The following is a 27,633-nucleotide window of genomic DNA, read 5'->3' as shown; positions in this document are numbered from 1 at the left end:
AATTGAGGCACTGGTTAAAGAAGCACTGCAGGATCATTTAGACAAGACTTCAGTTATAGCTCAGACACAGCATGGTTTTGTTAAGGGGAAGTCTTGCCTGACCAACTTGATTGGATACTATGATGCAGTCACAAAAGAACCGGATGCAGGGAATAACTTTGATATTATATACTTGGATCTTAAAAAGGCTTTTGATACTGTTGCACATGGAAGACTGCTACACAAATTGGAGCAGTGTGACATTGGAGGCAAATTGCTGCTATGGATAAAGGGGTGGTTGAGGGGGAGAAGACAGAGAGTGGTAATCAATGGACACTGCTCATCGTGGACTAATGTTATTAGTGGAGTCCCTCAGGGCTCAGTGTTGGGTCCATTATTGTTTTCTGTATTTATAAATGATATTGATGATGGTATATCAAGCTTAATGTCCAAGTTTGCAGATGATACAAATGTTGGCAGGGTTGTCAAGGACACTACTGACACTATGCTGCTGCAACAGGATCTGGAAAGGTTGAGCAGATGGGCTGAGAGGTGGCAAATGAAGTTTAACATTGACAAATGTAAAGTACTACATATGGGAAACAGTAACCCCAGATCAACGTGCAACTCTGTGGTACCACACTGACAGTGGTAGTGAATGAAAGGGACCTGGGGGTGGTTGTGCAGGCAGATATGAAGTTCTCTGAGGAGTGCAGACGGGCTGCAAGAGTACCTCATGGAGTATTGTCAATGATATACAGGAATTTTTCCAGCAGGGATAAGGAGGTGATTATTCCCGTGTATAAGGCAATGGTCAGACCACACCTGGAGTACTGTATACAGGTCTGGAGGCCTCATTTCAAGAAGGACGTAGAGCTGCTGGAACGAGTACAGAGAAGGGCAACAAGATTAGTGAATGGAACAAAGGGGTGCTCTTACGAAGAAAGGCTTAAGTTTTGCAAATTACAGTGTCTGGAGACTAGGCACCGTAAAGGTTATCTGATAGAGGTGTATAAAGCCTTGAATGGTTTAAGCATGCTCAATGCTGATGGGATTCTTCCTCTAGCTCAGAAAAATCACCTGAGAGGGCATAAATTCAAATTGAGGAAAGACAGATGTAGGATAGACGTGAGGAAATTTGCCTTTAGCCAGCGGGTGGTTGGTTGGTGGAACAGACTTCCATCCCTTGTGGTGGAGATTGATAGCCTAAATAAGTTTAAGGCTCAGCTGGACAGGTATTTTGAACGAACAGAGAGGTGAAGTGGAAGTGGGTTTTTTTTTTTTTTTTTTTGGCTGATGCTGCATAAGCTTGCTTTCTTGCATCAAATGCCTCTACTAATGCTAATGCTAGTATTAGTATATGGCAAATAATACACTGGTGTTCAAAGAAAGTGCATCACCTGGAATTTCACATTTCTAACCCTTTTAATTTACAAGTAATACACTGCTGATGGTAATGCATTTGTAAATTTTAAACTTCAATTGCAACTTCTGAGCCCATCAGCCTAATTTTTTCTAGATGTTGTCATACAATGCCCTGTTCACTGTCATTGACTACCCTGTCAACCTTTGTAGCCTTTTTTTTTTTTTTTTTTGTCGCATCGGCTTCTGTGGCCATAATGCACCTTCCAAGGTTTTTGCAGTACTTTGGTCCAAGCCCGAGGCGGGATTCGAACCCGCAACCTTTGGGTTGCCAGGTAGGTACTTTACCCACCCGGCTAGCCCGGTCAGCCAACCTTTGTAGCATCTGCAAACGTAGGCATTAAGGCTGATATGCCTTCATCAGCATTAGCATTAGTAGAGGCATATGATGCAAGAAAGCAAGCTTATTCAGCATCAGCCGAAAAAAAAAAAAACACACACCACTCCCATTTCACCCCTCTGTTCGTTCGAAATACCTGTCCAGTTCAGCCTTAAATTTGTTTAGGCTATCAACTTCAACAACAAGTGATGGAAGTCGGTTCCACCAACCAACCACCCGCTGGCCAAAGGCAAATTTCCGCACATCTATCCGACATCCGTCCTTCCTCAATTTGAATTTATGCCCTATGAGGTGATTATTCTGAGCAAGATGAAGAATCCCATTGGCATTGAGCATGCTCAAACCATTCAAAGCCTTATACACCTCTATCAGATCACCTCGCCGGTGCCTAGTCTCCAGACTCTGTAATTTGCAAAACTTAAGCCTTTCTTCGTAAGAGCAACCCTTTATTCCATTCACTAATCTTGTTGCCCTTCTCTGTACCCGTTCCAGCAGCTCTCCATCCTTCTTGAAATGAGGCCTCCAGACCTGTATACAGTACTCAAGATGTGGCATAACCATTGCCTTATACAAGGGAATAATCACCTCCTTATCCCTGCTAGAAAAATTCCTGTATATCATTGACAAGGCACCATGAGCTACTTTTGCAGCTCGTCTGCACTGCTCAGAGAACTTAATATCTGCCTGCACAATTACCCCCAGGTCCTTTTCACTCTCCACCACTGTCATTTTAGTACCGCAGAGTTGATACATTGCTCTGTGGTTACTGTTTCCTATATGTAGTACTTTACATTTGTCAATGTTAAACTTCATTTGCCACCTCTCAGCCCATCTGTTCAACCTTTCCAGATCCTGTTGCAGCAGCATAGCATCAGTAGTGTCCTTAACAACCCTGCCAACCTTTGTATCATCTGCAAACTTGGACATTAAACTTGATATACCATCATCAATATCATTCATAAACACCGAAAACAACGAACCCAACACTGAACCCTGAGGAACTCCACTAATAACATTAGTCCACGTTGAGCAGTGTCCATTGATTACCACTCTCTGTCTTCTGCCACTCAACCATCCCCTTATCCATAGCAGCAATTTGCCTCCAATGCCACACTGCTCCAATTTGTGCAGCAGTCTTCCATGTGCAACGGTATCAAAAGCCTTTCTAAGATCCAAATATATAATATCAAAGTTATTCCCTGCATCCAGTTCTTTTGTGACTACATCATAGTATCCAATCAAATTGGTCAGGCAAGACCTGCCCTTAACAAAACCATGCTGCGTCTGAGCTATAACTGAATTCTTGTCTAGATGATCCTGCAGTGCTTCTTTAACCAGTGCCTCCATTAATTTACCTGGAACAGAAGTTAAACTAACAGGTCTATAATTACTTGTGTCAGCCTTTGATCCTCCTTTGTGAATTGGGGTTACATTTGCACATCTCCAGTCTATGGGTACCTCCCCTGAGTCCAAAGAAGCTCTCATAATTATGGCTAGGGGTTTGCTTACTTCCTTTGCTGCCTCCTTTAATATAACTGGATAGATCCCATCCACCCCAGGTGCCTTTTTTATGTTTATCCTCAGCAATCTCTCCTCCACTTTCCTCTCAGTTATTACAAAATCATCTAGCTCACTGCCAATGTTTACTTTACCTATGTCATTCTCCTTCCTGAATAACTCCTCATGCGTGAATGTAGATGCAAAATACTCGTTTAGATTGTTAGCCACCTGAGCAGGATCCTCAACTGTTGAACCATCAATATCCAGTGGACCAATCTGATTCATCCCTTTCCTTCTTGAGTTTAAATAGGCAAAGAACTCTTTTCTGTTTTTCTTTGCATCCTTTGCCAAGGATTTTTCGTAGTCTGCCTTTGCCTGCCTAATCTCCTTTGTGACTTGGTTACAGACCAACTTATATCTATCATAGGCTTCCATGCCACTCATTAATTTGTATGTATTCCATGTATTTTTCTTCTCTGCCACATGTCTCATTAGTTCATCTGACAACCATTTAGGCCTAAACCTTGAACAATATTTCTTAGTTGGTATGTAAAGCCCGGTAGCTTCCAAGATTAGTTCCTTGAATGCTTCCCATTTTGAGTTTGCTGTTGGTAACGTCATCAGTTGGTCCCACTGTATAGAATTTAAATACTGTCTCAGACCATCATAGTCGCCTTTACAAAAACAAAAACCCTTCCCTTTACCTCTGATGGTAGTTACTCCTTGAGTAAATCCCACTTCAACACACTGTGATCACTGCGACCTAGTGGTTCATTAATCTGCAGATTCTTAATGCATGAAGAATCACTACTGATAATCAGATCAAGAGTATTGCTCCCTCTTGTTGCCGCACGAACATGCTGATGTAGAAAACAATCATCCAATAAATCCACAAAAGCCTTGCTAGTGTGTGAGTGACCAACCCACAAATTCCAGTCAATATCTGGGAAATTAAAATCCCCCATTATAAGACTCTCTGATTTACTGGCCCACTCTATTTCCCTGTACAATGGCGCCTCCGTAGCCAGGTGGGAAGGAGCAGCAGTGTGTAGCACACGCTTCTTGATTAAACCGGGGTTCGAGCCCGTCACCACCAAATACGGAGGATGCGGAAAGGTCAGGGAATGACCACCGCATAACCCGGAGCAATATGGCCTTAGTTGCTAATGCTCCTTAAAAAAAAAAAAAAAAACCAAAACCCTGTACAATATCTTATTATACTCATCAGAGTCATTAGGCCTATAGCACACTCCTACTCTCAATTTTGATGCTTATGTCACACCAAACTGACTCGACACTGCCCTGTCCGTCGATGTCGACTGGCTTCACTTCCTTGGATTTTATGTGTTTCTTAACTAATAGCATAACCCCTCGTCCCCTCCACTCCTGTCCTGTCTATCCTTTCTATACACATTGTATTCCCCAAATTCCAGTTCCGCATTCCTTATATCTGTGTGACACCACATCTCTGATATCCCAACAATATCTGCCTTTGATACCTCAAATTCATCAAATTTATTTACCAAACTCCTAGCATTGGTGTACACGCAGGTATACATGCACCTGTTTCTATTCCTAGCTACCCTAACACAACCCATGTGTTTACTTGTACCACAATGACTCCCAGCAGTCTCTGAAATATCCTGCATCTTGTTTTTCAGGCTTCTGCTCATTTCAATAGAAGCAGTGCAAGAATCACTTCCACCTCTGCCAGTGGCTACTGTTAATTTATTAGTCCTTGTATCCCCCACAACTAGCAGTTTTCCGACCCTCCTAACATTGCCTCGACAGCATCAGCAAAAATTCTTGCACCCTTTCTATTTAAGTGTATCCCATCCCTGTAGAAGCAATCTCTCCTGTTAACAAGTACAGTCCAGGCTGAAAAAAATTCTACCTCTTGAGCCTTGCACAATCCCTCCAGGGCCGAATTGATCGACAAGGCTCTCATCATATAATCCTTCCTATCGTGTCTGGGCAGAATTGCAGACACTTTCAAATTCAACCCTAATTCATGGCTTTTTTTCAACAGTGACCTGTACTTGCCAAGTAATTCCGCCGGTCTCCTACTCTTAATATCATTAGTGCCAACGTGTACAACTATATCACCTTTTGTGCCCTTAAAAGATGATATCCGCTCTACAATGTCATCAACCTTTGCCCCTGGCAGACATACCCTGGTCCTATTCCACCTATCCTTTTTACAAAGCATATTCCCCGTTTCCCTGACAATAGTCACCAACAACTACTAGTTTCTGTGGGACCAGCGCATTCTGCCTAGGGGGCTGCCTCTGTGTTGCCTGATGACCAAGTGCAAGCTCTGGCATTGATGTGGGCAGCTGAGAGCTTGATGGGCCCCTCAATTTATTTCCTTCGAGGGCATCCACCCTGTCCTTCAAGCTCTCATAAAGGCCCATAACAACGCTGAGTTGTCGCCTAATTTCCTTGCACTCCTTACATCGTGCACATACAAAGACATCCCCCTTGGCAGTATCATGTCCCGTACTCGACTGCTCCGCAGACATCAAGCAAACAGTGCATTTTAAAAATGCACTGTTTGCTTGCTTGTATCATTAATATATACAAAAAGCACTCCAAAAAGACGAAAAGGAGTCTTAACTTATATCATACACCATCAGGCATCTCTCATATTGTGAAGATATACTTCACAACAGTTTTGCCATCATTACATCACTTCGGTACTTACCCACCCACCGAAGAAGGGCCAAATAGCCCTGAAATGGTGCTGGCTGGGTGGTGGTATCCACTGAGAATAAGTAACAACAGTCTTCTCCTTCAGGTGAAGCGTTACTTATTCGAAGTAGTGCAATGTCATGGCAACCCGTCGTGAAGGTATTCACAATGTGAGATGTAACTTAAATGATGCCACTATTGCAAATTTGCTAATCTATATTTAGCTGTGTATAAATGATGCAATTGCACTAAAATACACATACAAAAAGCAGTAAATACAAATAGATTCCCAAACTCAATTTCTTCTCACTTTTGATCTATATTATACTTACATGCTGTTAGAGATGCCAGAAACAGTTAGCATGAATTAGAGTGCCTTCAACTGAAAAAGTCTGAGAACAGCACTAGCAGCTTCACCTTGCACTTTGATGTTGTGGAAATGACTTCTTTCCTTAAACCTATTAAATCAGCCTCTGCTATCTTCGAATTTATCCTCAGCAGCTTCCTCACCTCTCTCAGCATTCATAGCATTGAACAGATTAAGGCCTTGTCCTGGATGATGGCTCGGCTTAAAGGCACATTGTCACTGGTTTAATGTTCAATCCACATCAGTAAAAGTTTTTCCATGTCAGCAATAAGGCTATCACATTTTCTTATAACCTTAGTGTTCACTGGTGTACCACTTCTAATTTCCTTCAACACTTTCTCCTTAGCATTCACAATTGTACTAACTATTTGGCTAGCCAAACCTAGCTTATGGCCTATCTCAGCCATAGACATACTTTGCTCACTTAGTTTAATCATTTCTAACTTGGCATTTAAAGTAAGAGGCTTATGGCTCCTTTTTTTTTATCACTATTATTACACTTAGATGCCATTGTAATTAGCACAAAAATATTATATATAATACAATATAATAACTTTAAAAAGTTTGAAGGTTTGGAAAATTACCAGAATACAAAGAGAGCACACAAGTGCTGTAAACAAACTGAATCACCGACAATAAAATGGCACGTGACGCTATTCTCGGACCCTCTGCTGACCATGTCATGCGCAAAAATGCCAAAAAAGCAGAACAAGCGGCAGACATAATGAACATGGATATAATTGCCAACCGCCGTATTGGTGGAACGCTGTAAAGCGGGGCCCCTACTGTATTCGATTTGTCAGCAACATGAGCAGGATTATCAGTAGTTAAACCATCGACTTCAAGTGTACCAATGTGATGCAATCCCTTCCTTCTATTGTTAACATAAGTAAAGAAGCTTTTTATTTCTTTTCCAAAGACTTCTCGTAATCTGCCTTCGTTTGCCTAACCTCCTTTGTAATTTGGTTACAGACTAGTTTATATCTACTATAGTTTTTCCATCACCTGATAATTCATGTGCATCCCATGCACTTTTCTTCTCTGCCACAATCAGTCCACTGAGTTAAAGAGTATATGGTTGATGTGGAAATTTCTTGGTATATAAATAAATTAATCTGTAATCAAGTCACAAAGGAGATTAGGCAAACAAAGGCAGATTATGAGAAGTCTCTGGCAAAGAATGCAAAAAAAAAAAAAAAAAACTAGCAAAGACTTCTATGCTTATATTACACTTGAAGAAAGGGGTTGAAGCACATTGTGCCCCTTGATGTTTATGGGTTAACTGTTGATGACCCTGCTCAGGTTGCAGACAAATTCAATAGGTATTTTGCATCTACATTCACACAAGGAATCTTTTAGGGCAGGGAATGCCAGAAATTTATCCAACTCTAATGAGGAGCTAAATGACTGATAACTGAAAGGAAAGTGGAGGAGAAATTGTTGAGGATTGACATAAAAAAGGCACATGGGGTGGATGGAATCAATCCAATTATATTAAATGGAGGCAGGAAAGGAGGTAAGCAAACCCTTAGCTATAATCATGAGAGCATCCTTGAATTCAGGGAAGGTCCCTATAGAGTGGAGAAATGCAGATATATCCCCAATTCATAAAGGTGGATCAAAGGGTGACATGAGTAATTACAGACCTATTAGCTTAACATATGTTCCAGGGAAAATTATGAAATCACTGGTTTAAGAAGTAATGCAGGACAATTTGGACAGGCATGCAATTATGCTGCAATCACAGCATGGATTTGTCAAGGGGCAGTCTTATCTAACCAATCTGATAGGTTAATTGACCAAGGAACTGGATGCAAAAAATAATTTTGACATCATATACTTGGATTTCACGAAGGCTTTTGATACTGTTGCACATAAAAGACTGCCATACAAACTGCAGCATTGTGTCATTAAGGGTAAGTTACTGCTATAGATAAAGGGATGTTTAGGTGGAAGAAGACAGAGAGTGGTTATCAATGGGAACTGCACTTTGTGGACTAAGGTTATTAGTGGAGTTCCCCAGGGTTCAGTGCTTGGTCCATTGTTGTTTTCAGTATTTATTGATGAAGGAATATATATGGTTTAATGTCTAAGTTTGCAGATGATACAAAAGTTGGCAAGATGATTAACAACAGTCATCAGGGTGAGCTACTGCAACAAGATCTAGGAAAACTGAATTGATGGGCTGATAAATGGTTGAAGTTTAACATTGATGAATGCAGGGTACTGCACATGGGTAGCAGTAACCCCAGAGTAACTTATCAACTGTGTGGTACTACACTCAGGGTAGTGAAGAATGAAAATGACATGGGGGTAATTGTGCAGGCAGACATAATTCTCTGAGTAGTGCAGACATGCTGTTAGGTTAAGGAGGCGATTATCCCTTTCTGTAAGGCTATGTTTAGGCCACATCTTGAGTACTGTATACATGTCTGGAGGCCTCATTTAGGAAGGATGTTCATCTGCTGGAATTGGTGCAGAGAAGGGCAACCAGATTGGTGAAGGGAACAAAAGGGTGCTCTTACCTTCAGTTCTGCAAATTGCAGTGTTTGAAACCCAGGTAGCTCCGGGGAGATCTGATTGAGGTGTTTAAAGCCTTCGCTGGATTGAGTAAGCTGAATGTTCATAGGTATTCTTCCACTTGCTAACACTATACATGAGGGGACATAAATTGAAGTTGAGGAAGGAAGGTTTCAGGATAGATGTGTGAAAGTTTGCCTTCAGCCAGCAGGTGGTTGATTGTTTTAACAGGCTTCCATCCATTGTGGAAGTATTAATCACACTCTAATTTCAAAAGTTAGAGCTCTGTAAAAGTAACATCTGTGTAGTACACTGGTGTGCAAAACTTAAGGGCCAACACTATTTCTAAAGGTTACAACCACAAAATCTTTACTTGAGGTACTCTTTACTGATGAGAGTAGATTCACTCTCAGTAGCAGTTCTATACTTCAGCTAATCTGGTGAGAGGTTGGCACAGGGTATCACCCCACAAACATCATTGAAAGGGATCGATATGACGGTTGAGGTGTTCTCGTCTGAAGAGGTGTTATCTTGGATGGATGTACACAACTCTAGATACTGGAAGGCAGTACTGTAACCGGTGCATGCTACTGTACTGAGGTAATCCTTCCCCATGTGTGTCTTCTGTTCTGAGGTGCCATTGGCCGAGTTCATGCTTATGGATGATAAGGCCACACCCCATCGCACTGCAGCTGTTGATATGCTTTTGGAAAGTGAGGACATTGTTCATATGGATTGGCTTGCCCGTTCCACCAATCTAAATCCCATCAAACACATATGGGATGCTCTGGAGAGATGCCTAGCGTCATGTCCACATGCACCAGAAAATGTTCACCAGCTGAAGATGGCGCTGACAGAGGAATAGACTATGTTACTGCAAGAACTTATCAACAACATTGTTCTAAGTATGGACAACCATATCTCTTACTGAGGACCACTTTTTCCCTTTGCTCTATCTTTGGCAGTGATGCATCTGTATCATGGCAGCCAGAGCTATGTTGCCATTTTTGAACAAAGTCCCTCTTTTGAACAAAGGCTGCTACTCATTCCAACAGAAGCAGTGCAAGAATCACTTTCACATCTGCCAGTGGCTACTGTTAATCTATTAGTCCTTGTATCCCCCTCCCCAAGCTAGCAGTTTTCCGACCCACCTAACACTGCCTCGATAGCATCAGCAAATATTCTTGCACCCTTTCTATTTAAGTGTATCCCATCCCTGTAGAAGCAGTCTCTCCTGTTAACAAGTGCAGACCAGGCTGAAAAAGTTTTCAGTCTTGCTTATTGAAAATATCTAAAATCTTATCTAAAATCATCATTTTGATGATTTTAGATCGTTGCACAAGGTTGTTCTATGGAGGCACTTAAGTTGACATACGAAGGTGGTTCAATAAATCGCCCTCATCTACTTCCACATATTGCAGAGTCATGATATTTTGTGTAACATCATACATATCTCTGTACTAAAGGTGTAAAATTTCAGCCCTATGTTTTAATTTATTTTTCTCTTACAGAGCTGAATGTGTGATGAATTAGCATCATGGACAAAGTTGAAGCCAGAGCTGTAATCCAGTATCTGTTCTTGAAGGGGAAATCTAAAGAAATCCACGAGGAGATGACTGCTGTATATAAGGATGAAGCCCCATCCTATGGCATTGTGGAGCACTGGCATAGAGAGTTTAGGGGTGGTCAGACATCGGTAGAATCTGAGCCCATTTCAGGTCGTCTCCATTCAGCAATTGATGACAGCACGATCAGAAAAGTAGAGTTGTTAACCATGGAAGATCATCGAATATCTGTGCATGAATTGTCCTAGGAGGTGAAGATTAGTGTGGGTTCTGTTCACGACTTCATTTATGTATTTTGAGTGCAAGATGGAATCCCCGATTATTGACCAGTTTCCAGACGGCTGATTGTAATTGCAAAAGGCTCAGCATCTCGACCCGCTGGATTGATGTGACTAGAAAATGGAAGCCAGCTGGATTTGTGAACATTAAAATCATAAAGGAAAATTACCTCACCATTAGGAAAGTTGGACTGGAGAAAGTCATGTCAAAGAGCTCCAAGTGATTAGTTGAGTTGGGAGAACGGTAGAGACAACAGATGAATTTGACACAATAAGGTAAAGAGATTTTGAGCCAGAGAAGATTCCAAATTACCAAGTCTCTGACAGGGAATATTGGAACAGATATATGCACAAGTACCTCCTTTGAGGTGAAAGGAATCACACAGGGAATAATTTGGACAACTGAGATGAGCAGTAGTTGAATCAACTGATAACTGAGATTATGTCAGAAAAAGTACATGGGGTTTGGCAGACTGCAAGTGGAAATGGACATGGTTGAGATTAGAATTGAGACCACATCTATTTGTGAAATGAACTAGGAAGTGTTTGGATCTTTTTGCAGATAAGCTTACTCTAATAATTTGAAATAGAGTTTTATTAGTTTGATTTTTATTATTTTTTAAAAAATAATTAAAAATTTTTTTATTAGTTTGATATTTCTATTAGTAATGAAATTTTGGGATATGGCGTACACATGGTAAGAATATACCAAGATCCTTGACATAACGTGGCCTCGACAATGCTCCCCCACATACACACTACTCGGACTCCCTGCAATCACTATCTGGCAGAGTAGAGGTAGCAAGATTATACACTAGCTGATCCAGAAGCCTCCTAGAGAGTTACCAATAGGTTCGGTCCGGTTTACTAACTAGCGGCCGGCCTGCAAACACCGTTTTAGAGCTGTACCCTTGAAATGTAAGGAAGATTAGATCTCGCCACGATGTTCATCATAACCTCAGAAGTCATCAATCATACTGCATGATGGAAGAGATGGGGAAGGGTTGACCGGAACTTAGCTCTGGAGACTAAACATGGGTTCTACCACTTCAAGCCTCCAGTAAGCAAAGTGGTGATTTTGCACCGGTTGATGAGAGTCATCTACCACAGAGGGACAGCATTCCTCCATGCGGTGTGGGCGCACCTCGACCCCTGCTTACGTTGGTTGACACCTGGGTGGGTCACCCACCATGTGCTTGTGCATAGAGGTTATACCCAGGATTACTAACAGTCCCACCATCGTGAAGGTGTAAGCAGAGGTTTTAGCTGTCACAGACCATCCGGACTTTGCTGAACCGGTGAAATACCACCACTTTGCTTATTGGAGGCTTGAAGTGGTGAAACCCATGTTTAGTCTCTAGAGCAAAGTTTTCGGCATCTCCCTCCCCCCATACTTCTCCTTCAACCCATGCACAGTACTAAGTACTATAGGTTTTGATACCTTTCGTGTTTGGGGTTTTCATAAAAAAAAAAAAAAAAAAAATTGGGTCCACTCGACTCTAATGTCACCCGAATATCAGTTCCATCAGCGTTTTAGACTCCCAGGTAGCACGTACAGCTTGTCAGGCATATTTGAGAGAATGTCTGTGACAACCTCAAGGACCTCATATGTGAATGTAGATGCGAAATACTCATTCAATTTATCAGCTACCTGAGCATGATCATCAGTAGTCAACCCATCTATGTTAAGTGGTCCAATCTGATTCTGATCCTTCTAGTGTTTACATAAGTAAAGAACTCTTTGTTGTTTTTCTGTTTGTTGTTTGGTAAGCAGAATGTCATGACTAGACATTGGAAGCGCAGCAAGGTCTTAATATCTATTTTGTTGAGTAGTAGGAAGGTACTGGCGTTGTGAAAATACCTTTGGATATTCTTTTTGAAAACTCTGGGTTTTTATTGTTTTTTATTTAATCACATTTGTTATATCTAAATCAGAGGAAGCAGTTTCCTTTATTTTTTTTATTGATTGTGTAAGAATAATTATAATCGTTTCCTAGTGAACATCTATAAAACTTATTAGGACTTTTTTTTTTTTTCACTGACCATCAAGCAGTTTTTGTCTGTGTTGTTTCTTATAGTAGTATATATTTTAATGTTGTCAACAAAGATCTTTGTTGATTTTGGGATCCTCTATTATTTGTGGAAGAACATTGATGTATATCAAGGAAAGCTATCAAGGATGTATATCCTAGAGATGAACCATGCAATATTCCTACTTCTGACGGAAATTTTTTTGAGACCGTTCCTATATAAAGTACAGTCAGGATCTGTCTTCCAGATAATAATTGGTAATCCATTTGTATGCATTGCCTCAAGTCCATAAAAAAACATCTTGTCTTTTGGGTATTATGGTGATGAAGGCTTTTCTTAGATCCAAGATTATTGAATCAGTTTGTAGTACTTCATCAAGTACTGTTTTCATTTGATACGAGCATTTTCCCTTTCAAAAAGGTCTCTGTATCCTTGTTGAGGGGATGACTTGTCTGTGGTCCTGAGTTTTTCTAAGTGTTTCAGTGAGAGCATGTGTTGGTACTGTTCAATGGTCAACTTGTACTAAATTTGGTGTGTGTGAGATTATTATTGTAGTTGACATTCTGTATTAATTTAGGAAGGCATCACTTCTGTTTAGCAACCAACAGTGACCATAGGAATTTGAGTCATTTATTGCTTTTGAACTTTTTTGAACTTTTGGAGATAGTTGGAATATAATATTATTTGTGGAAGGTTTCTTTTTATGGCTTCCATGATGTAGGTAGGACTTTAGAATCCAAATGAGTGGTTGGTTTATTGGTTTTTGATTGGTAGGGTTTTAGGACACTTAAGATCTTTTCTTATGTTTCTTTTTTGCATCTTTTTTCATTGACACAAACGTTACGTATAGATGCCTAGTATCTTCTGTTGTTATCCTCTAATTAAGTTGATTGGATGGTATGTCAATAAGACTGGTAAATTGAGTTTGATTTATTTCATTACTGATTTTGACATTAGCTATCTGAGATATCAGATTTCAAGATGGTGTCTTTTCCAACAAATATTTAGCCATATTTGTTGGCATCCTACACCTCTGTAATAGTCTTTTAGGTGTATTTGGAAATTTAGATATATTGTTTTTAACGTAGAACATATTTTTATTCATTTCTTATACTACTTTATAATCAATAACTTGACTTCTTTTGTAGATGTGGAAATTTAGATATATTGTTTCCAGATGAGTTGTTCAGTCTATGGGCGATTCATCTGGAAACAAATGAGGAGTTGCTTATTCCAAGGGTCATCATCATTATCATCAGCCATTTTCAGTCCACTGCAGGATGAAGGCCTCTCCAGCAACTTTCCAGTTCCTTCTGTTTTGAGCACTGGCTATCCATTTACTACCCACAAACTCATGAATTTCATCTTTCCATCTCTGCCTTTGTCTTCCAGGTTTTCTTCTAGCTCCTCTTGGGTACCATTCTGTTATTTTCGTAGTCCATCTGTCATTCATGTCTTCGAGCTGTGTCCTGCCCAAGACCATTTTAGTTCTTTAGCTTTGATAAGAATGTCATTTACTTGAGTTTGCTGCCTAATCCATGTGTTTCTCTTCTTATCTAACAGTCTGATTCCCAATATAATTCGTTCCATTCTGTGTAGTTCTCAGCTTCTCTTCCATTCTTTTGGTGAGTGCCCAAGTTTCACTTCCATAAGTCATACGACAGTTGGGAGTATACATTGGTTCATTATTTTACGTTTCAGACAAACTGGGATATTGCTCTTCAGTATGTGACTATATTTCCTGAATGCTATCCATCCAAACTTTATTCTTCTCTTGACTTCCAGCCATTTATCATTATTACAGCTAATAACTTGTCCCAGATAAGTATATGACTCCACCTTTTCAATTACTGCTCCTTCAATCATTATTTCTCTTTCTATGGCATACTTGTTCATCATTACTTTTGTTTTAGCCATTATTCATCTTTAGTCCGAAATCCTTACTAACTGTGCATAACTGATTAAGATTTTCCTCTAATTCTTTGGGATCGTGGCTTATGATCACAATGTCATCTGCAAATCGTAAATGGTTTAGGTACTCTTCGTTCACATTGACTCCTTGCTGCGACCAGTCTAATCTTCTGAAAGCTTCCTCAAGGGCAGCAGTAAACAGCTTCGGAGATATTGTGTCTCCTTGTCAAACTCCTTTCTCAATTTTAAATTTCCTACTGTCTTTGTCTAGTCTAATAAAGGAGGTAGCATTCTCATATATTTTCTTCAAAATCATAATATGTGGGGTATCTATGTCTTGTCTTTCCAGTGCCCGAAACATTGCCTTATGCTGTATGGAGTCAAATGCCTTTTCATAATCCACAAATGCCAGAACATTTGCTTTCTCCATTAGCTGTGATATTACGTGAAGGTGATCCATAGTTGAGAATCCTGTCCTAAAGCCAGCTTGCTCTTTCGGTTGATTCTCATCAAGTATTCTTTCTAATCTGTTAGTAATGACCCTTGTGAACAACTTGTAGATGTGGGATAACAAGCTGATTGGTCTATGATTTCCAATTTCTGATTTATCTCCTTTCTTATGCAGCAAAACTCTGATTGCATTATTCCACTGCTTAGGCATCACACCTTTTCTAATACACTTTGTGAAGAGCCTTGCCAGTTTTTGTGTTGTCTCTTCCTCCCAATTTTAAGAACTCTACAGTAACTTCATCTTCCCCAGGGCTTTCTGATTCTTCATTTTCTTCAATGCATGTTCTACCTCATCAGGAAGAATATTGGGTATGTCGTCATTCCCTCGCTCCTTGTATAATTCTCTATAGTAGTCTTCTGCTATTTGAATTATGCCTTTCCTGCTGTTTATAAGTACACCATCACTATTCTTCAGTTTCAGTATCATTTGTCTTTCTGTATTACTGCTCATGGCTGCTGATTTAAATCCTTTGTTTTCCCTTAATGCTTGTTCAACTTTTCTTGTGTTAAATCTTATGTCCTCTCTGAGTCTCTTTCTAATGGCTTTGCATAACTCAGTATACTCAATTTTTTCCTTGTCAGTGTTTATCTTGCTCTTCATTTTTCGCCTTCGGTTCATCGTAACAAGTGTTTCTTGACTAATTTTTTCTTCTTTGGATTTCTTTTTCCCTATAGGTTTCTTGGACTTTATCACTTTCAGAAAGTTGTAATATTCCTCGTCGATATCTTGGTCCTGAGCAGTCTGCAGAAGCTGAAACTTGTTCTTAAGTTCCAGTACATACTGCTTTTTCTCCTCTTCTGTTATCTCAAAGACCTTTGTATTATTTACTCGAGTCAGTTTTTTCCTTTCCTACATCTATATCGTGTACATCTTACCCTTCTGTGATCACTTCCAACATTTACCTTATTCAGGACAGTATCACAATATCTTCTGTTAGTGAGGATGAAGTCGATTTCATTAGTTGTTAATCCATTTGGACTCTTCCATGTCCACTTTCTGTTCACCCTTTTCTTGAAAAAAGTGTTCATTACTGACACTCCTTGAGATTCTGCAAATTCCACAAGTCTTTCACCTCTTTCATTTCATTCCAGGGTACTTACTAGCAACTATAGAAATTAATAGGTCTTGGATCCAGAGCTGTTTAACACTGAAGTTCCATCACAGTTTTTGCACAAGTTTAGAAATGTGTCAGAACAAGTTACACAAAACTTCCTGTCACAAGTATATGCAATTGTAATGATTGTCTCTAGGAAACAATCATTATAACTACCTTGTGAACAAGGATTCTCTTCTACTTCTAATGAGCATATGTCACTTAACCAATTTGGGGCAAAGGACACAGACCTAGAGCATCCCCCATTTTACTTTTTCCAAATAAATTTCTGGAATAAGATTAAAGCAAAGATGCGCTTTTGGAACATTCATTCTCTTCCATTACACCACTCATCCCAATAAAGTCTGAAATAAATTCCTCTTCCATTTCCAGAGATTGCTAGAACGAGTAACAGTTAGCAGCAGTTAAAACAGGCGAAGACATAACAGCAAAGGGCCAAATACAATCCTCTAGGTCAAAGGACTAAGAAAGTCAGTGGGAGAGAAGTAAAAGAACTTATTATGAAGAAATCAGAGATTCAGTTGGTATCTTTATCCATATTTACAAAGCTTTAGCTCACCACGACCCCAAATAAAGCAATTAGGATGACCCAAACTGATCATAAAACCTGTAGTTTTATGTAGTGACTGGAATTTTTGATCTTGTGTCATACACCATGTAATGTTTATAGCTGGAGCTTTGACCTTGAGTCACTGCTGCTGCCAATGCATCTGTAGCTTATACATATCAGATATGAAAATTTTCCAATAAAAAGTTACCTGTTGGCAATCTATATGCAGTAAGTTGAAGGCCAAACAGCATCCAGTAAAGCACCTGTTAGTATAAATTTGAGCTTGTTAGCTGCAAAGAAAACATGAAAATTTCTTAGTCAAAAGGCATAAATCACTTGACCACAAGTGCATTGGTTGCATCGAGTAATGATGCAAAAAAATAGCTTAATGTAAGCAATGAAGGCTACTACTGCTAGTAGAAGTGACCATAAAAGTCAGAATTACCTATGGAATGCTGGGATTTTGTTATATGGCTTGGAAAGAATACTTTTGAAAAACATGGTTTTGCAAATAAATGTATTAGCAATGTTGAGAAAAGTGTAACTTTGAAAGAACATGTGGAAAATGGATGAAGTGTTTGTTACCAGTAATTAAAGTGAAGAAGCACACACCCTGTCTTCTAAAAAGAGGTCTGAAATGCATTGAACACAATAGAGAATGTACTGGCCGGAGCACTGATAAAGAAAACTATTCCATTTGATGTATTTGCTATAGTTAAGAATGTATATTAGACAAAACTATGAAGATATGAGGAGTTCATTAGGTTTAGACAGTTATTTATCACTGTTGCAAGATATTGCTTATTCTAAAATCGAAATAGACTTTTTTTCTTGCAGGATAATGGTCCACACATTATTCAAAGTGTTTATTCCAATAAATTCCAACATGAAAAATTATCAAACAAGTGAATGGGATGTTGTAATCCTATTGACTGGCTACTCAAGTGTCATGAGATTAAGCCCTCCCATTCCTGACACAAACACTTTTTTTTTTTTTTTTTTTTTTTTTTCCTTTGTGAGGCTCTTTAACCCTTTTACAAGTATAATACATACTTATGATTTTCATGTAAAAAAAAAAAAAATAGGCAAAAAAAAAAAAAAAAAACCTAGTATGAATAAACATTTCACTAGAGATGAGTCAATAAAGATTTTACCAGGTATGTGTCTACATATTATTCATTTTTTACCATCAGATTTATAATACTTGAGTATCTTGCTGGTTCTATCATTTTGAACAGGATAGCTGCCACTCAACTATCAATGCATATGTATTATAAACCAAATTTATAATACATATGAAGGGTTTTGTGGTATCCTAATAGGACTACCTTTAATTCTAATTATCATAATGAAACAAGATTGAAATGGATTGCGTTATTCACCACCACTGAAAGCAGTGGTGGTGAATAATGCAATGCACGGGTTTCACTATAACATGGTTTTCAATTAAGTTTAAGTCAAAAATTTACTGTACATATTAAAACTCATTCAATAGCCGAGACATGTACTCTACATATATGCTGTATTGTTGTAGCCTAGGAATGCATACATATATGCTGCAGTGCCAACTCTATTGTCTCACATGCACATGTGCCAGTAGCTTCCCTCGGGCAGTCACTAGCAAAGTGCAACAGTGTTCAGTATTCTTAATTCCATCCTGACAAGACGAAATGATAGCTTTTCATTTCGTAATTTATTTTTTACTCCTTTAAATATGATCGAAAATATATTTGCATCTTGGCTAGAAATTGCTGCCAACAACATGCATTCTGTTTGGCAGCATGTTTTGCCCCATATGGTAAATTATTTCATTGGTTTTGGATTACAAATTCAGACAATTGCCAAAGACATTGTGAAGATTGGAAAAGACTTGTGATTTTAAACCTTTTGACACTGTCAATGTATGTGACTGCATTGACTCACATGCAAATGACTTAGATGATGCAACTCTCCTTGAAATTGATGAGAAAACTGCACATGAAGAGGAAAACAATTCTGAAGTGGCACCAAAAAAATTTTCAACAGAAGAATTGGAGAAAGTTTTTGCGGAGGGGGGGGGTGACATGGCCAGCAAGGCGATTATGAATGGAGATCCGAATATTGAACGTAGCATCAAGATGCGGCAAATTTTACAAGATGGGTTTTGATGCTACAAAAATGCTTCTTTTTTTCGGAATACAAGTTTTTGACTGCACCTTAAGGTGCAGTCAAAAACTTGTATGCCGAGAAAAAGAAGAGACGACTTCACCGGACTTTATTATTGAAATATCTAAATAAACAATAAAGCTTTTTTCTCATTTCTAATGTTACCTTTCATTAATAAAATTTTTGCAATATTTTAAATTTCAAATCCTTTTAATTGGCTATCAACCGCAAATTGTTTATAGATTTATTATAATTTGTTCATAGACTTTCTCTGGTACGCATTCAATTAAAACCCATTATAATTATACCTCAATCAGCACGGTTTCACATAACACGGAACAGTTTCGGTACCAATTATCAGTGCTATGCGAGGTACAGTCAGTCCTCATATAGTACGATAGTTCTGTTCCTAGAAACCCTCGTGCAATATAAACAACAGGCCCTATGGGAAAAATAGGGTTAGGTGCCGACCACCCAAGATTGAACACACATTTGTAACCAAAACATTACCAAACACAATAAATAATCGTAATAAAATACTTACGTATTTTATTACAATTATTACGTAATAAAATATTGCTAATGCTTTTGCTTCTATCGTAAGCAAACTTGTTTTTTATTTGATTTTCGATCCAAACAGATGACAGGCGTTCCATCACTCCGTGTCTTAATCTAATGGATTTTAATTACACTTTGAGTTGTTCCTGCTATAAAAGTTGTTTTTATTTTCTCTGCATTCTTTCTAATTCTCGGCGTTGCCTCATTTAGGTCTGTAGCACGTGCAATATCGCATGGTCTTTCATTTTGCTCAAAGCGTTTCACAATTTCATATTTTTTCTCTATCAACAGAGGCGGACTGGCCATAAGCCTTACAGGGGAAACCCTGGTGGGCCGGAGGCCGGTGTGATTTTGGCCATAAACCATAGTATGAGGCCACTATAAATGCCTCTGTTTATCGATATTGCTTTTCTTTTTCCCCCTGAATCTTCAGTGTCTTCACCAGGACGCTTCCTTTTCACACCTTTTAAGTATTTTACTCATTTTTAGGGAATAAAACACAATTACAAAACGAGGAGGCACGCTTGATATACGTAAACAAAGCTGGGCGCGTGTAGCAACTGAATAAACAACAGTGCATAGGCAGAGATACACTATTAACACCTCACATTTTACTAAAGCACATTTCTAGGGGTTACTACCATAAAACAATAAAAACAGTTTCCAGTTGTGTTTCTGCTACCGGAATCTGTTATAAACTGGTAGTAAACTCGATCTAATTGCATTTGCGATTATACCGATAGCTGGAATTGTTGTGGATTTTTACGTTATTATGGTGAAATGTGTTTCCCCTTCATGATATAAAAAACAAATACATTTTCAGAATCTTCTCTTCATTCCTATCGTGTTGCATTCGGGTTGGGGGTGCTTTCGCGTTCAACTGCCATTTCTTGTAAACACAAAGGCAAATCGTGCATAAGCGAATTCGGTTTGTGTTATATAAGATATCGTTCCCCTATTTATAAATCGTGTATGATCGAATTCGTGTAGTGTAAACACGTGTTATACGAGGACTGACTGTATTGCTATATTTATATATTTTTTTTTATTTCAGAGTTATTTGAACTTAATGATTATTTTAGCATGTTGTCTATTATTATATACACTGAATTATGACCACCCCTTTGAAAACTGAATGCGACCCATTGACCATTGAGGTATAAGAGTGCGGAGTTAGTCAACCTACGCAGCATAGATAAGGTGTCAGTGGTTCAGCAGATAGTAAATTTCCAAGTGTGATGGGTTAAAAGGAAGGATTTATCGGACTTTCATAAAGGACAGATTTTGGTGCTCGATGAGCTGGTGCCTTGATTTCTCAACGGCTGAACTGGTGTGGTGTTTAAGAGTCACTGTTGTTAAAGTACCAGGACTGGTGTCAAAATGGTCAAATAACGACCCAATGACAAAACTGCAAGGGTCAGCAAAAGATTGATGTTAGAGGTGAGTGCCGGGTCCAATGACTCGTACATATGCAACACTGTTGAAGAGTTAACTACCCAATACAACATGGGCCAACCCGGAACAATATCTGGCATGACCATGCGTCGCACGTATGGGCTGTACCTGCAGACGACCCTTGCGGCATCCTCTCCTAACAAAGGTTCATCGGCGTAAAAGACTCACCTGGTGAATGAGCATGCAAGTTGTATGTCAAAAGACTGGAAGGAGGTGTGCTGGTCGGATGAGTCACATTATTTACTCCACACCGTGGATGGTTGTGTATGGATTTGGCATCAATAACATGAGGCTCTTCGTCCATCGTGCAGGTCAGTGGAGGCAGTTGTATGGTGTGGGGGCATGTTTCACTGGCAGGAACTTGGTGCATGTGGAACAACGTATTAGTGGTCTCTGCTATTGCATGCTGACTATGTACACCCTGCTATGTTACACTTTTTCCTGAATGGCGATGGTGTCTTCCAAGGTGGCAATTGGGCACTTGATGTGCAGGAATGGTCTGAGGAACACAGTTCTGATTTCCCGCATAGTGATTGACCTCCGAACTCCTTCGATATCAATCCCATAGAACACTTGTGAGACACTATGGAAAGGCATATCAGCTGTCTGGATACACCAATCACATCTATACCTGCATTGCTGACCGCATTACATGCAGCTTGGTTGACCATATCTCCCAAATGCTTCCAACATCTTGTTGAATCAATGCCACGTCGGATAGCTGCTGTACTGAAGGCAAAAGGAGGACCTAGGAAGTATTAGGTAGGTGGTCATAATTCAGTGATCACTCGGTGTAGATGTACATGTGAAAAGCTGAGACCATTAAAAAAATGTGATGGAACTGCTGAGGATACATAACGGCATACCAACAGACACCTCAAGTAGAAATCCCACACACAGATATTAAGCAACACTGAACAAGTACATTCATTAGGTAGGGATGGGATGTCAAGAATCAGGTGATTATTGTTTTAAGGCAATTCAAGAAGGCTCATAACCCACACTATAAATGAAATGGTAGCCACACATGATTATAAATGTATTTGCTGATTCAATACCAACAACTTTATGTTAAGATAAATAATATCACATTCAATTAAAATGATCAATCTGTTAAGTACAATTTCATTCTAGGCTGTATCTTCAGGGTACAAGGACTATTATAGATAATTTGGATTATGGAACATCTGTTACTCCAATCACCACAACATATATGGGTCCAATAGACTGTTTCCAGACTATTGTGGATGAGGAAGGTGCATCAGGTTTATACAAAGGCTTTGGCTCGCTGATTTTACAATATACGTTACATGCTACCATTCTGAAGGTAGCAAAGATTATTTTACATGAAATTTGTCATATTATTAAAAGAAACCAGAGTTAGTAGAAAATAACTTTTATGGCTAATTAATTCAAGTGACATTTAAAATGATTTATGTGTGATATGTAGTCAAAGCATTCTTATTTTTAGGTCAGATGTAATAGCAAAATTTTTATTTTTAATAATATATTTTTTGTTGTCATTAATGAAATATTAGTGACTAAATAAATTCTGTAGAATGTTACAAAGTCATTAACAGGATAAATAAAACTTGAATGTAACTGACACTTTATTGCATATTAACAGAACTGTTTATTATTGATTAACTAAATTTAATAGACCACAATCCAGTCCTGTGCATTTCATAAGAATGACTGATTAATAATCATGCATGGTTTAAACATATACAATGGCAAAAAACACAACCTCTGTGAATGTAACAAAAAAAAAAAAAAAAAAACTGATTCTTGTTACAGCCACAAAGCTGGATCTGAATAGAAATCAAAGGAAAAAAATATATTTTGCTTATTATACATAATAGATTTTTTTTTTATTTTTATATAATGTTTGCCACCATCATATTTTTAAGTAGCATTCATTATTATGTTTTTTTTTTTTTACTGAATTCCAGCATCACTTGTAATTACAAAATGTAAAAAAAAAATATCCAATAAAGTTGAAATACTTAGCATGCAATGGTAACTCCTGTATAAGAATTTCAATTTTGTACAAAGATATTTCTGTCACATTTAAGAAAGGGCATGGTTATCAGACAATGTTTAGATTTAAAAATTGTAAGTATAAAATATAAAAAGAAATCCAATAAAATTTAAATAATTTGAGAAATAAGGGTTAACTAATCTCTTTTGATTTTAATGCATTAGTTCTGGCTGAAGCTGATTAGAAATCAAAGGAAAAAATATATTTTGCTTATGCTTACATAATAGATGTTTTTTTTTTTTTTTTTTAATATAATGATGGCAATGTTTACATTGCCACAATTATATTTTTTTACTGAATTCCAACATCACTTGTTGAGGAAATGAGAAGGTTAAATATTTTCAACAATTTGTGAAGGGGAGTGATGTTAATCATTATAATTGAATATCTCGTGTTGAGTAAGCTGAAATGATTTTTTCATGCAATAAAACCATGAATGTTTTATTTATTATATACAATAATAAATAAAAGATACAATTGCTTAAGATCCTAATAATCTTAAGAAATGTATATACAACAAATAAATCTGAGATTGTCCTGGTGCCTAATCATCACTGAATTTCAGTTTTTTCCCTTGAAATGTTTGAATCTTCATTTGCTGCTGCACCCTTAGTTTTCTCTTTGCTTCCCATGATGGATGCACAGGTTCAGTAACCAACTTTCCTATAAAAAAAATGTAACAGTTAAAATTGAAGTTCACTGACAACAATGCATCTGCAGAGAAAATGTGGATATTTGGTAGGCACACCATAGATCCTAATAAATGTTATGCAAAATTAATTTCAGAAGTCACAAAGTACTGATACTTAACAAATTACTACCACCAACAGGTAGATGCACACCTGTGTGGCCTTAAGGAAGGAATTGCTTATTATTCACTTTATCCGTAGACAATGAAGAGAATTCCCTTTCTGGCTAGGGGAATTGTTTCCAACCACCGACTCACACAGCATAGTGATATTTTGTGGCCTTACCATACTTGCACATATTCTAAATTGCCCAAATTATAAAGACTTGTTTTCACTGGCTGCATGCAAGATGAGTTAATATGGTGTGACTGTTGCTAAGATTAGCATTTTTCTTCAGGAAGGGCTAAATGTCAGCAGTGCTTCAATTGTGTGATAGAGGTGGATGTGCTGGAAAAGAAGCTGTAACTAATTCTCACACTGGTGAAAATGTGCTCAAAACAAGCTAGAATGACCAAGTCAGCCAAAAATAAATGTTACTAACATTTACAGAATTTGCTATAGGTCCTGTTGGGACACTACCTTCAGAAAAGAACTCTCCAATTATAAATTGTCATGGTTATCCCATTAAGTGAAAATGGGTAGCATCTGTCTATAATTACCAACTTCCCTTCTAACAACACAGAAATTGCTCAGAATATGGCTAACAACATGAAATCTGCTGAAGAACCAGAGCATGAGACAGGCCAAAATGCTAATAGCTCCTTGTGCCTCTGAGAATGTATCCCAATCTATTACTACAGCAGTATTCTCCACTTACATCATCGCTGTCCTGGCACTATTAAAGACATTGGACTCTTTTTTTTTGCAGCTTTCTTACCTGGAGCTTGCTGGTAAAATAGTTTTGCAACATGATCTTATAATGTTGCCAATGTGTACTAGGTCACTCACAAATGTTTTGAAAGTCGTGGGAACCTTATCTTTACAGTAGTGCATAACTCATTTGCATTTTAACAAAGGTTCTATTGTAGTTCCAAAAGGCACCATGAAAAACCACTTTGTTCCTCAGTGGCTTTTAGAACTACAACTAGACCTTGTGTTGATTGTGGGTTATATTCCTGAAAAATTCTGTGACTGGCAAAGTTTAAAACCTGTGGGAAAAGTACAGTTAAGCCCCCCCCCCCCCAGTTCACATATTATTGCATGAAATACATTTTATACATATTAATTACAATCCGGTAGGTTCCAGGTAACTATTCTCAGGTGGCAATTGATTTGGCTAAGAAGAATACAGACCTCACTTGACCATCCAGTTTGGTTGATTTGGTAAAATGTTTTTTATTTTTAATAACATCTTGCAGATGAACCCAGGTTTCTAAGTATAATTAAAATTACATCCACATGACTTTTAGAATGTGTCTTGGTCCTGCATCATTTTTTTTTAATTGAAAAAAAAAAAAAAAAAAAAACATGTTTGTTCTGTAAAGAATCTGTGGTAGTATACAAAATGTGATGCATGCCTACACACATGTTATTTTCTTTTACAACTTTTGTATACATTTATATCTCTGTGTATTGCCATATGTTGGAATAGGAATAGTTTGAAAACAATTTTTTTATATAACAAGATTACTGTTACTAAAGATAGTTGTACTTATTATACAATATAGTCTCAGAATAAAGAATACAATTAGGAAGCACATCTTAAACTACTTACTGACACTGTTGTGTGACTTATTTTAGAATATCCACTACGGGGTTAATTAGGAGACTTGCAGGACCCCTTTAATGTTTTTTTTTTTTTTTTAAACTAATATTACCTTTTATCAATTTGTAACTTTTGATGGCTACTTGTATTTGTTGATTAATATGGTTTTAAAAATAGCATCAAATACTATAAAAACCAACTTCCCTTCCAACAACACAGAAATTGCTCAGAATATGGCTAACAACATGAAATCTGCTGTAGAACCAGAGCACGAGACAGGCCAAAATGGAACAAAATGCTAATAGCTTCTTGTGCCTCTGAGAATGTATCCCAATCTAGTACTACAGCAGTATTCTCCACTTACATCATTGCTGTCCTGGCACTATTAAAGATATTGGACTTTTTTTTGCAGCTTTCTTTCCTGGACCTTGCTGGTAAAATAGTTACACTAGTAGTGCAACATGATCTTATAATGTTGCCAATGAGTGCTGGGTCACTCACAAATGCCTGTGGGTTCATGCATAGAAACAGCAAAAGGCAGAGACTTTTTTCTTGCCCAAGTCCATTTCCTCAGCTGTTCTACCTAAGCGTGGCAAACTTTGTGTGGAGTCCATGAGTAATCTCAGGTCACCAAGTTTTACCCCAAAAGGTTTTTAAGTTTTATAGTGCCATACCACACTACGAAACTTGCACACACACACAAATAATTTTACATTTCCTGTCAGACTGCTGTCCACTTATATCCTAATACCATCTTGTGATGTGTTTTTTCAACACTTCTGCAAGGTTCTGTATTCATCTTCATAAACTATGAAATAGCAACAATAAATACAATATAATTTTTGCTTATTATATTCAAAAGCACAAAAAGGAGTATGATGTTTTGTAAAAAAAATCTATATGCAGTAGAGAGAAATGGATGTTGTTTACAAACTATGTATACAGGAATAACTGAGTCAATTAGTTAGTCAGACCCAGAAATCACTGTAGGCCTGCATGATTTATAATTTTGTGCTTATATCAGCTGTGTAATTGGTAAATTTTAGTGTTAAAAGAGAGAAATGGCACTTTTATTTGTATAGATTATGAGTACTAAACAGCAAAAACATGTTGAATTCAATATTTATGGAAACCAGAAAACAATATTATGCACTATGAATAAGAATACACACACATATAAATATATCATTATTAATACAGGATAGTTATAAAGCAGATTTATAACTTCAAACATTTATAGACACTTTATTTTTTATACAAAAGGAAAACAGATGACATGACAATATATCAAATTTCGAAATCAATACATTTCCATGCCTTTTTCAAATAATTGATAGTGGAATACTTTTACAAGTAGTATATGGATTTTTTTTAGACTTTGAAGCTATACCTAAATGGCTCAGTTGTTCCACTAATGAGCAGGCCTACCAATTTTTTTTTTTAACCATGCATTTTATAACAGCGAGTTTGCACAAAATTCTTTATCATTCACATATAGGGGATATGGTAGAAGGATTCCTGTTGTAATGTTTATGAAACTTTCACCTTTGGTGGGTAAAAACAACTGCAAACCTGCCAAAAAACCAAATTCGGTTTTTTTTTGTTTTTTTTTTTTTCTCCTTTCATATAAAGAAAAAAAATAAATGTTTGAAGTTGTAAAGTTTCTTTTTAATTACCCTATATAAGTCAATTAACTTATCTGAGCTGTATTTGAAATACCTTTAGCAGGAGAAAATTTGCACTTCTGTTTTTCCACATCTGTATTTTTCAACATTGAGAGGTCAAACCTTAAAAAAAACAAAAATTGTAACTGGCAGAATTATAAAAATTTGCTTTATACTGTACTTTAGTATGAGAAAGTACAACAATCACTTCCAACTGTTGTAAAGTTCATGGTTAATAACACTAACCAACAAAAAAATTTTCTTTGCACACCACTACAGAGGAAATGTGATTATGGAGGAAATAAACATGTTGATTCCGAAAATCACCATAAAAAGTCTCTATCACATTTTTGTCAAAAGATGTACCAATGTTAAAATAAAGGGGATATATATGTATAATTCAAGTGTAAAAAAATGTGTTTTCTATAACTCATTTAACTTTGTCAAAAATTTCATAAATCATTGAAATAGTTATATTTCAATAATATGTAATCAGCATACCTGTAATTGTCCTTAAAAATGTTTGCTACTGGGGGATTTTATCTTGTATTCCTGCTTACTCTTCCTCACAAGGAACCAACAGTAATCCCCCATATC

General features: G+C 37.7%; 2 protein-coding genes across 5 annotated transcripts in view; one reads left to right on the top strand and one right to left on the bottom strand.

Moving 5' to 3' along the window:
- The window catches only part of LOC150083372 (mitochondrial outer membrane protein SLC25A46-like), a 234,928-nt gene extending 212,607 nt beyond the window's left edge, over positions 1-22,321 (top strand). Inside the window, exon 10 of the mRNA XM_090378488.1 lies at positions 22,072-22,321. Coding sequence (XP_090234614.1) covers positions 22,072-22,321 — 250 coding nt within the window. The remainder of the gene's footprint in view (positions 1-22,071) is intronic.
- A 1,114-nt stretch (positions 22,322-23,435) lies between these two features.
- Positions 23,436-27,633, bottom strand: part of Rlb1 (lysine-rich basic protein Rlb1) — an 81,635-nt gene continuing 77,437 nt past the window's right edge. For all 4 annotated transcript variants that reach the window (XM_090377995.1, XM_090377997.1, XM_090377996.1 and 1 more), the window contains exons 6-7: positions 27,092-27,159; positions 23,436-23,641 (exon numbers count right to left, since the gene is read on the bottom strand). In XM_090377995.1, the coding sequence (XP_090234121.1) occupies positions 23,523-23,641; positions 27,092-27,159 (187 nt within the window). In that variant the 3' untranslated portion in view covers positions 23,436-23,522. The remainder of the gene's footprint in view (positions 23,642-27,091; positions 27,160-27,633) is intronic.

This window comes from Mastigoproctus giganteus, chromosome 7, assembly GCF_048544385.1.
Source record: "Mastigoproctus giganteus isolate SK-2022 chromosome 7, ASM4854438v1, whole genome shotgun sequence".
Lineage (NCBI taxonomy): Eukaryota > Metazoa > Arthropoda > Arachnida > Uropygi > Thelyphonidae > Mastigoproctus > Mastigoproctus giganteus.
This window is presented reverse-complemented; position numbering and strand designations above follow the sequence as displayed.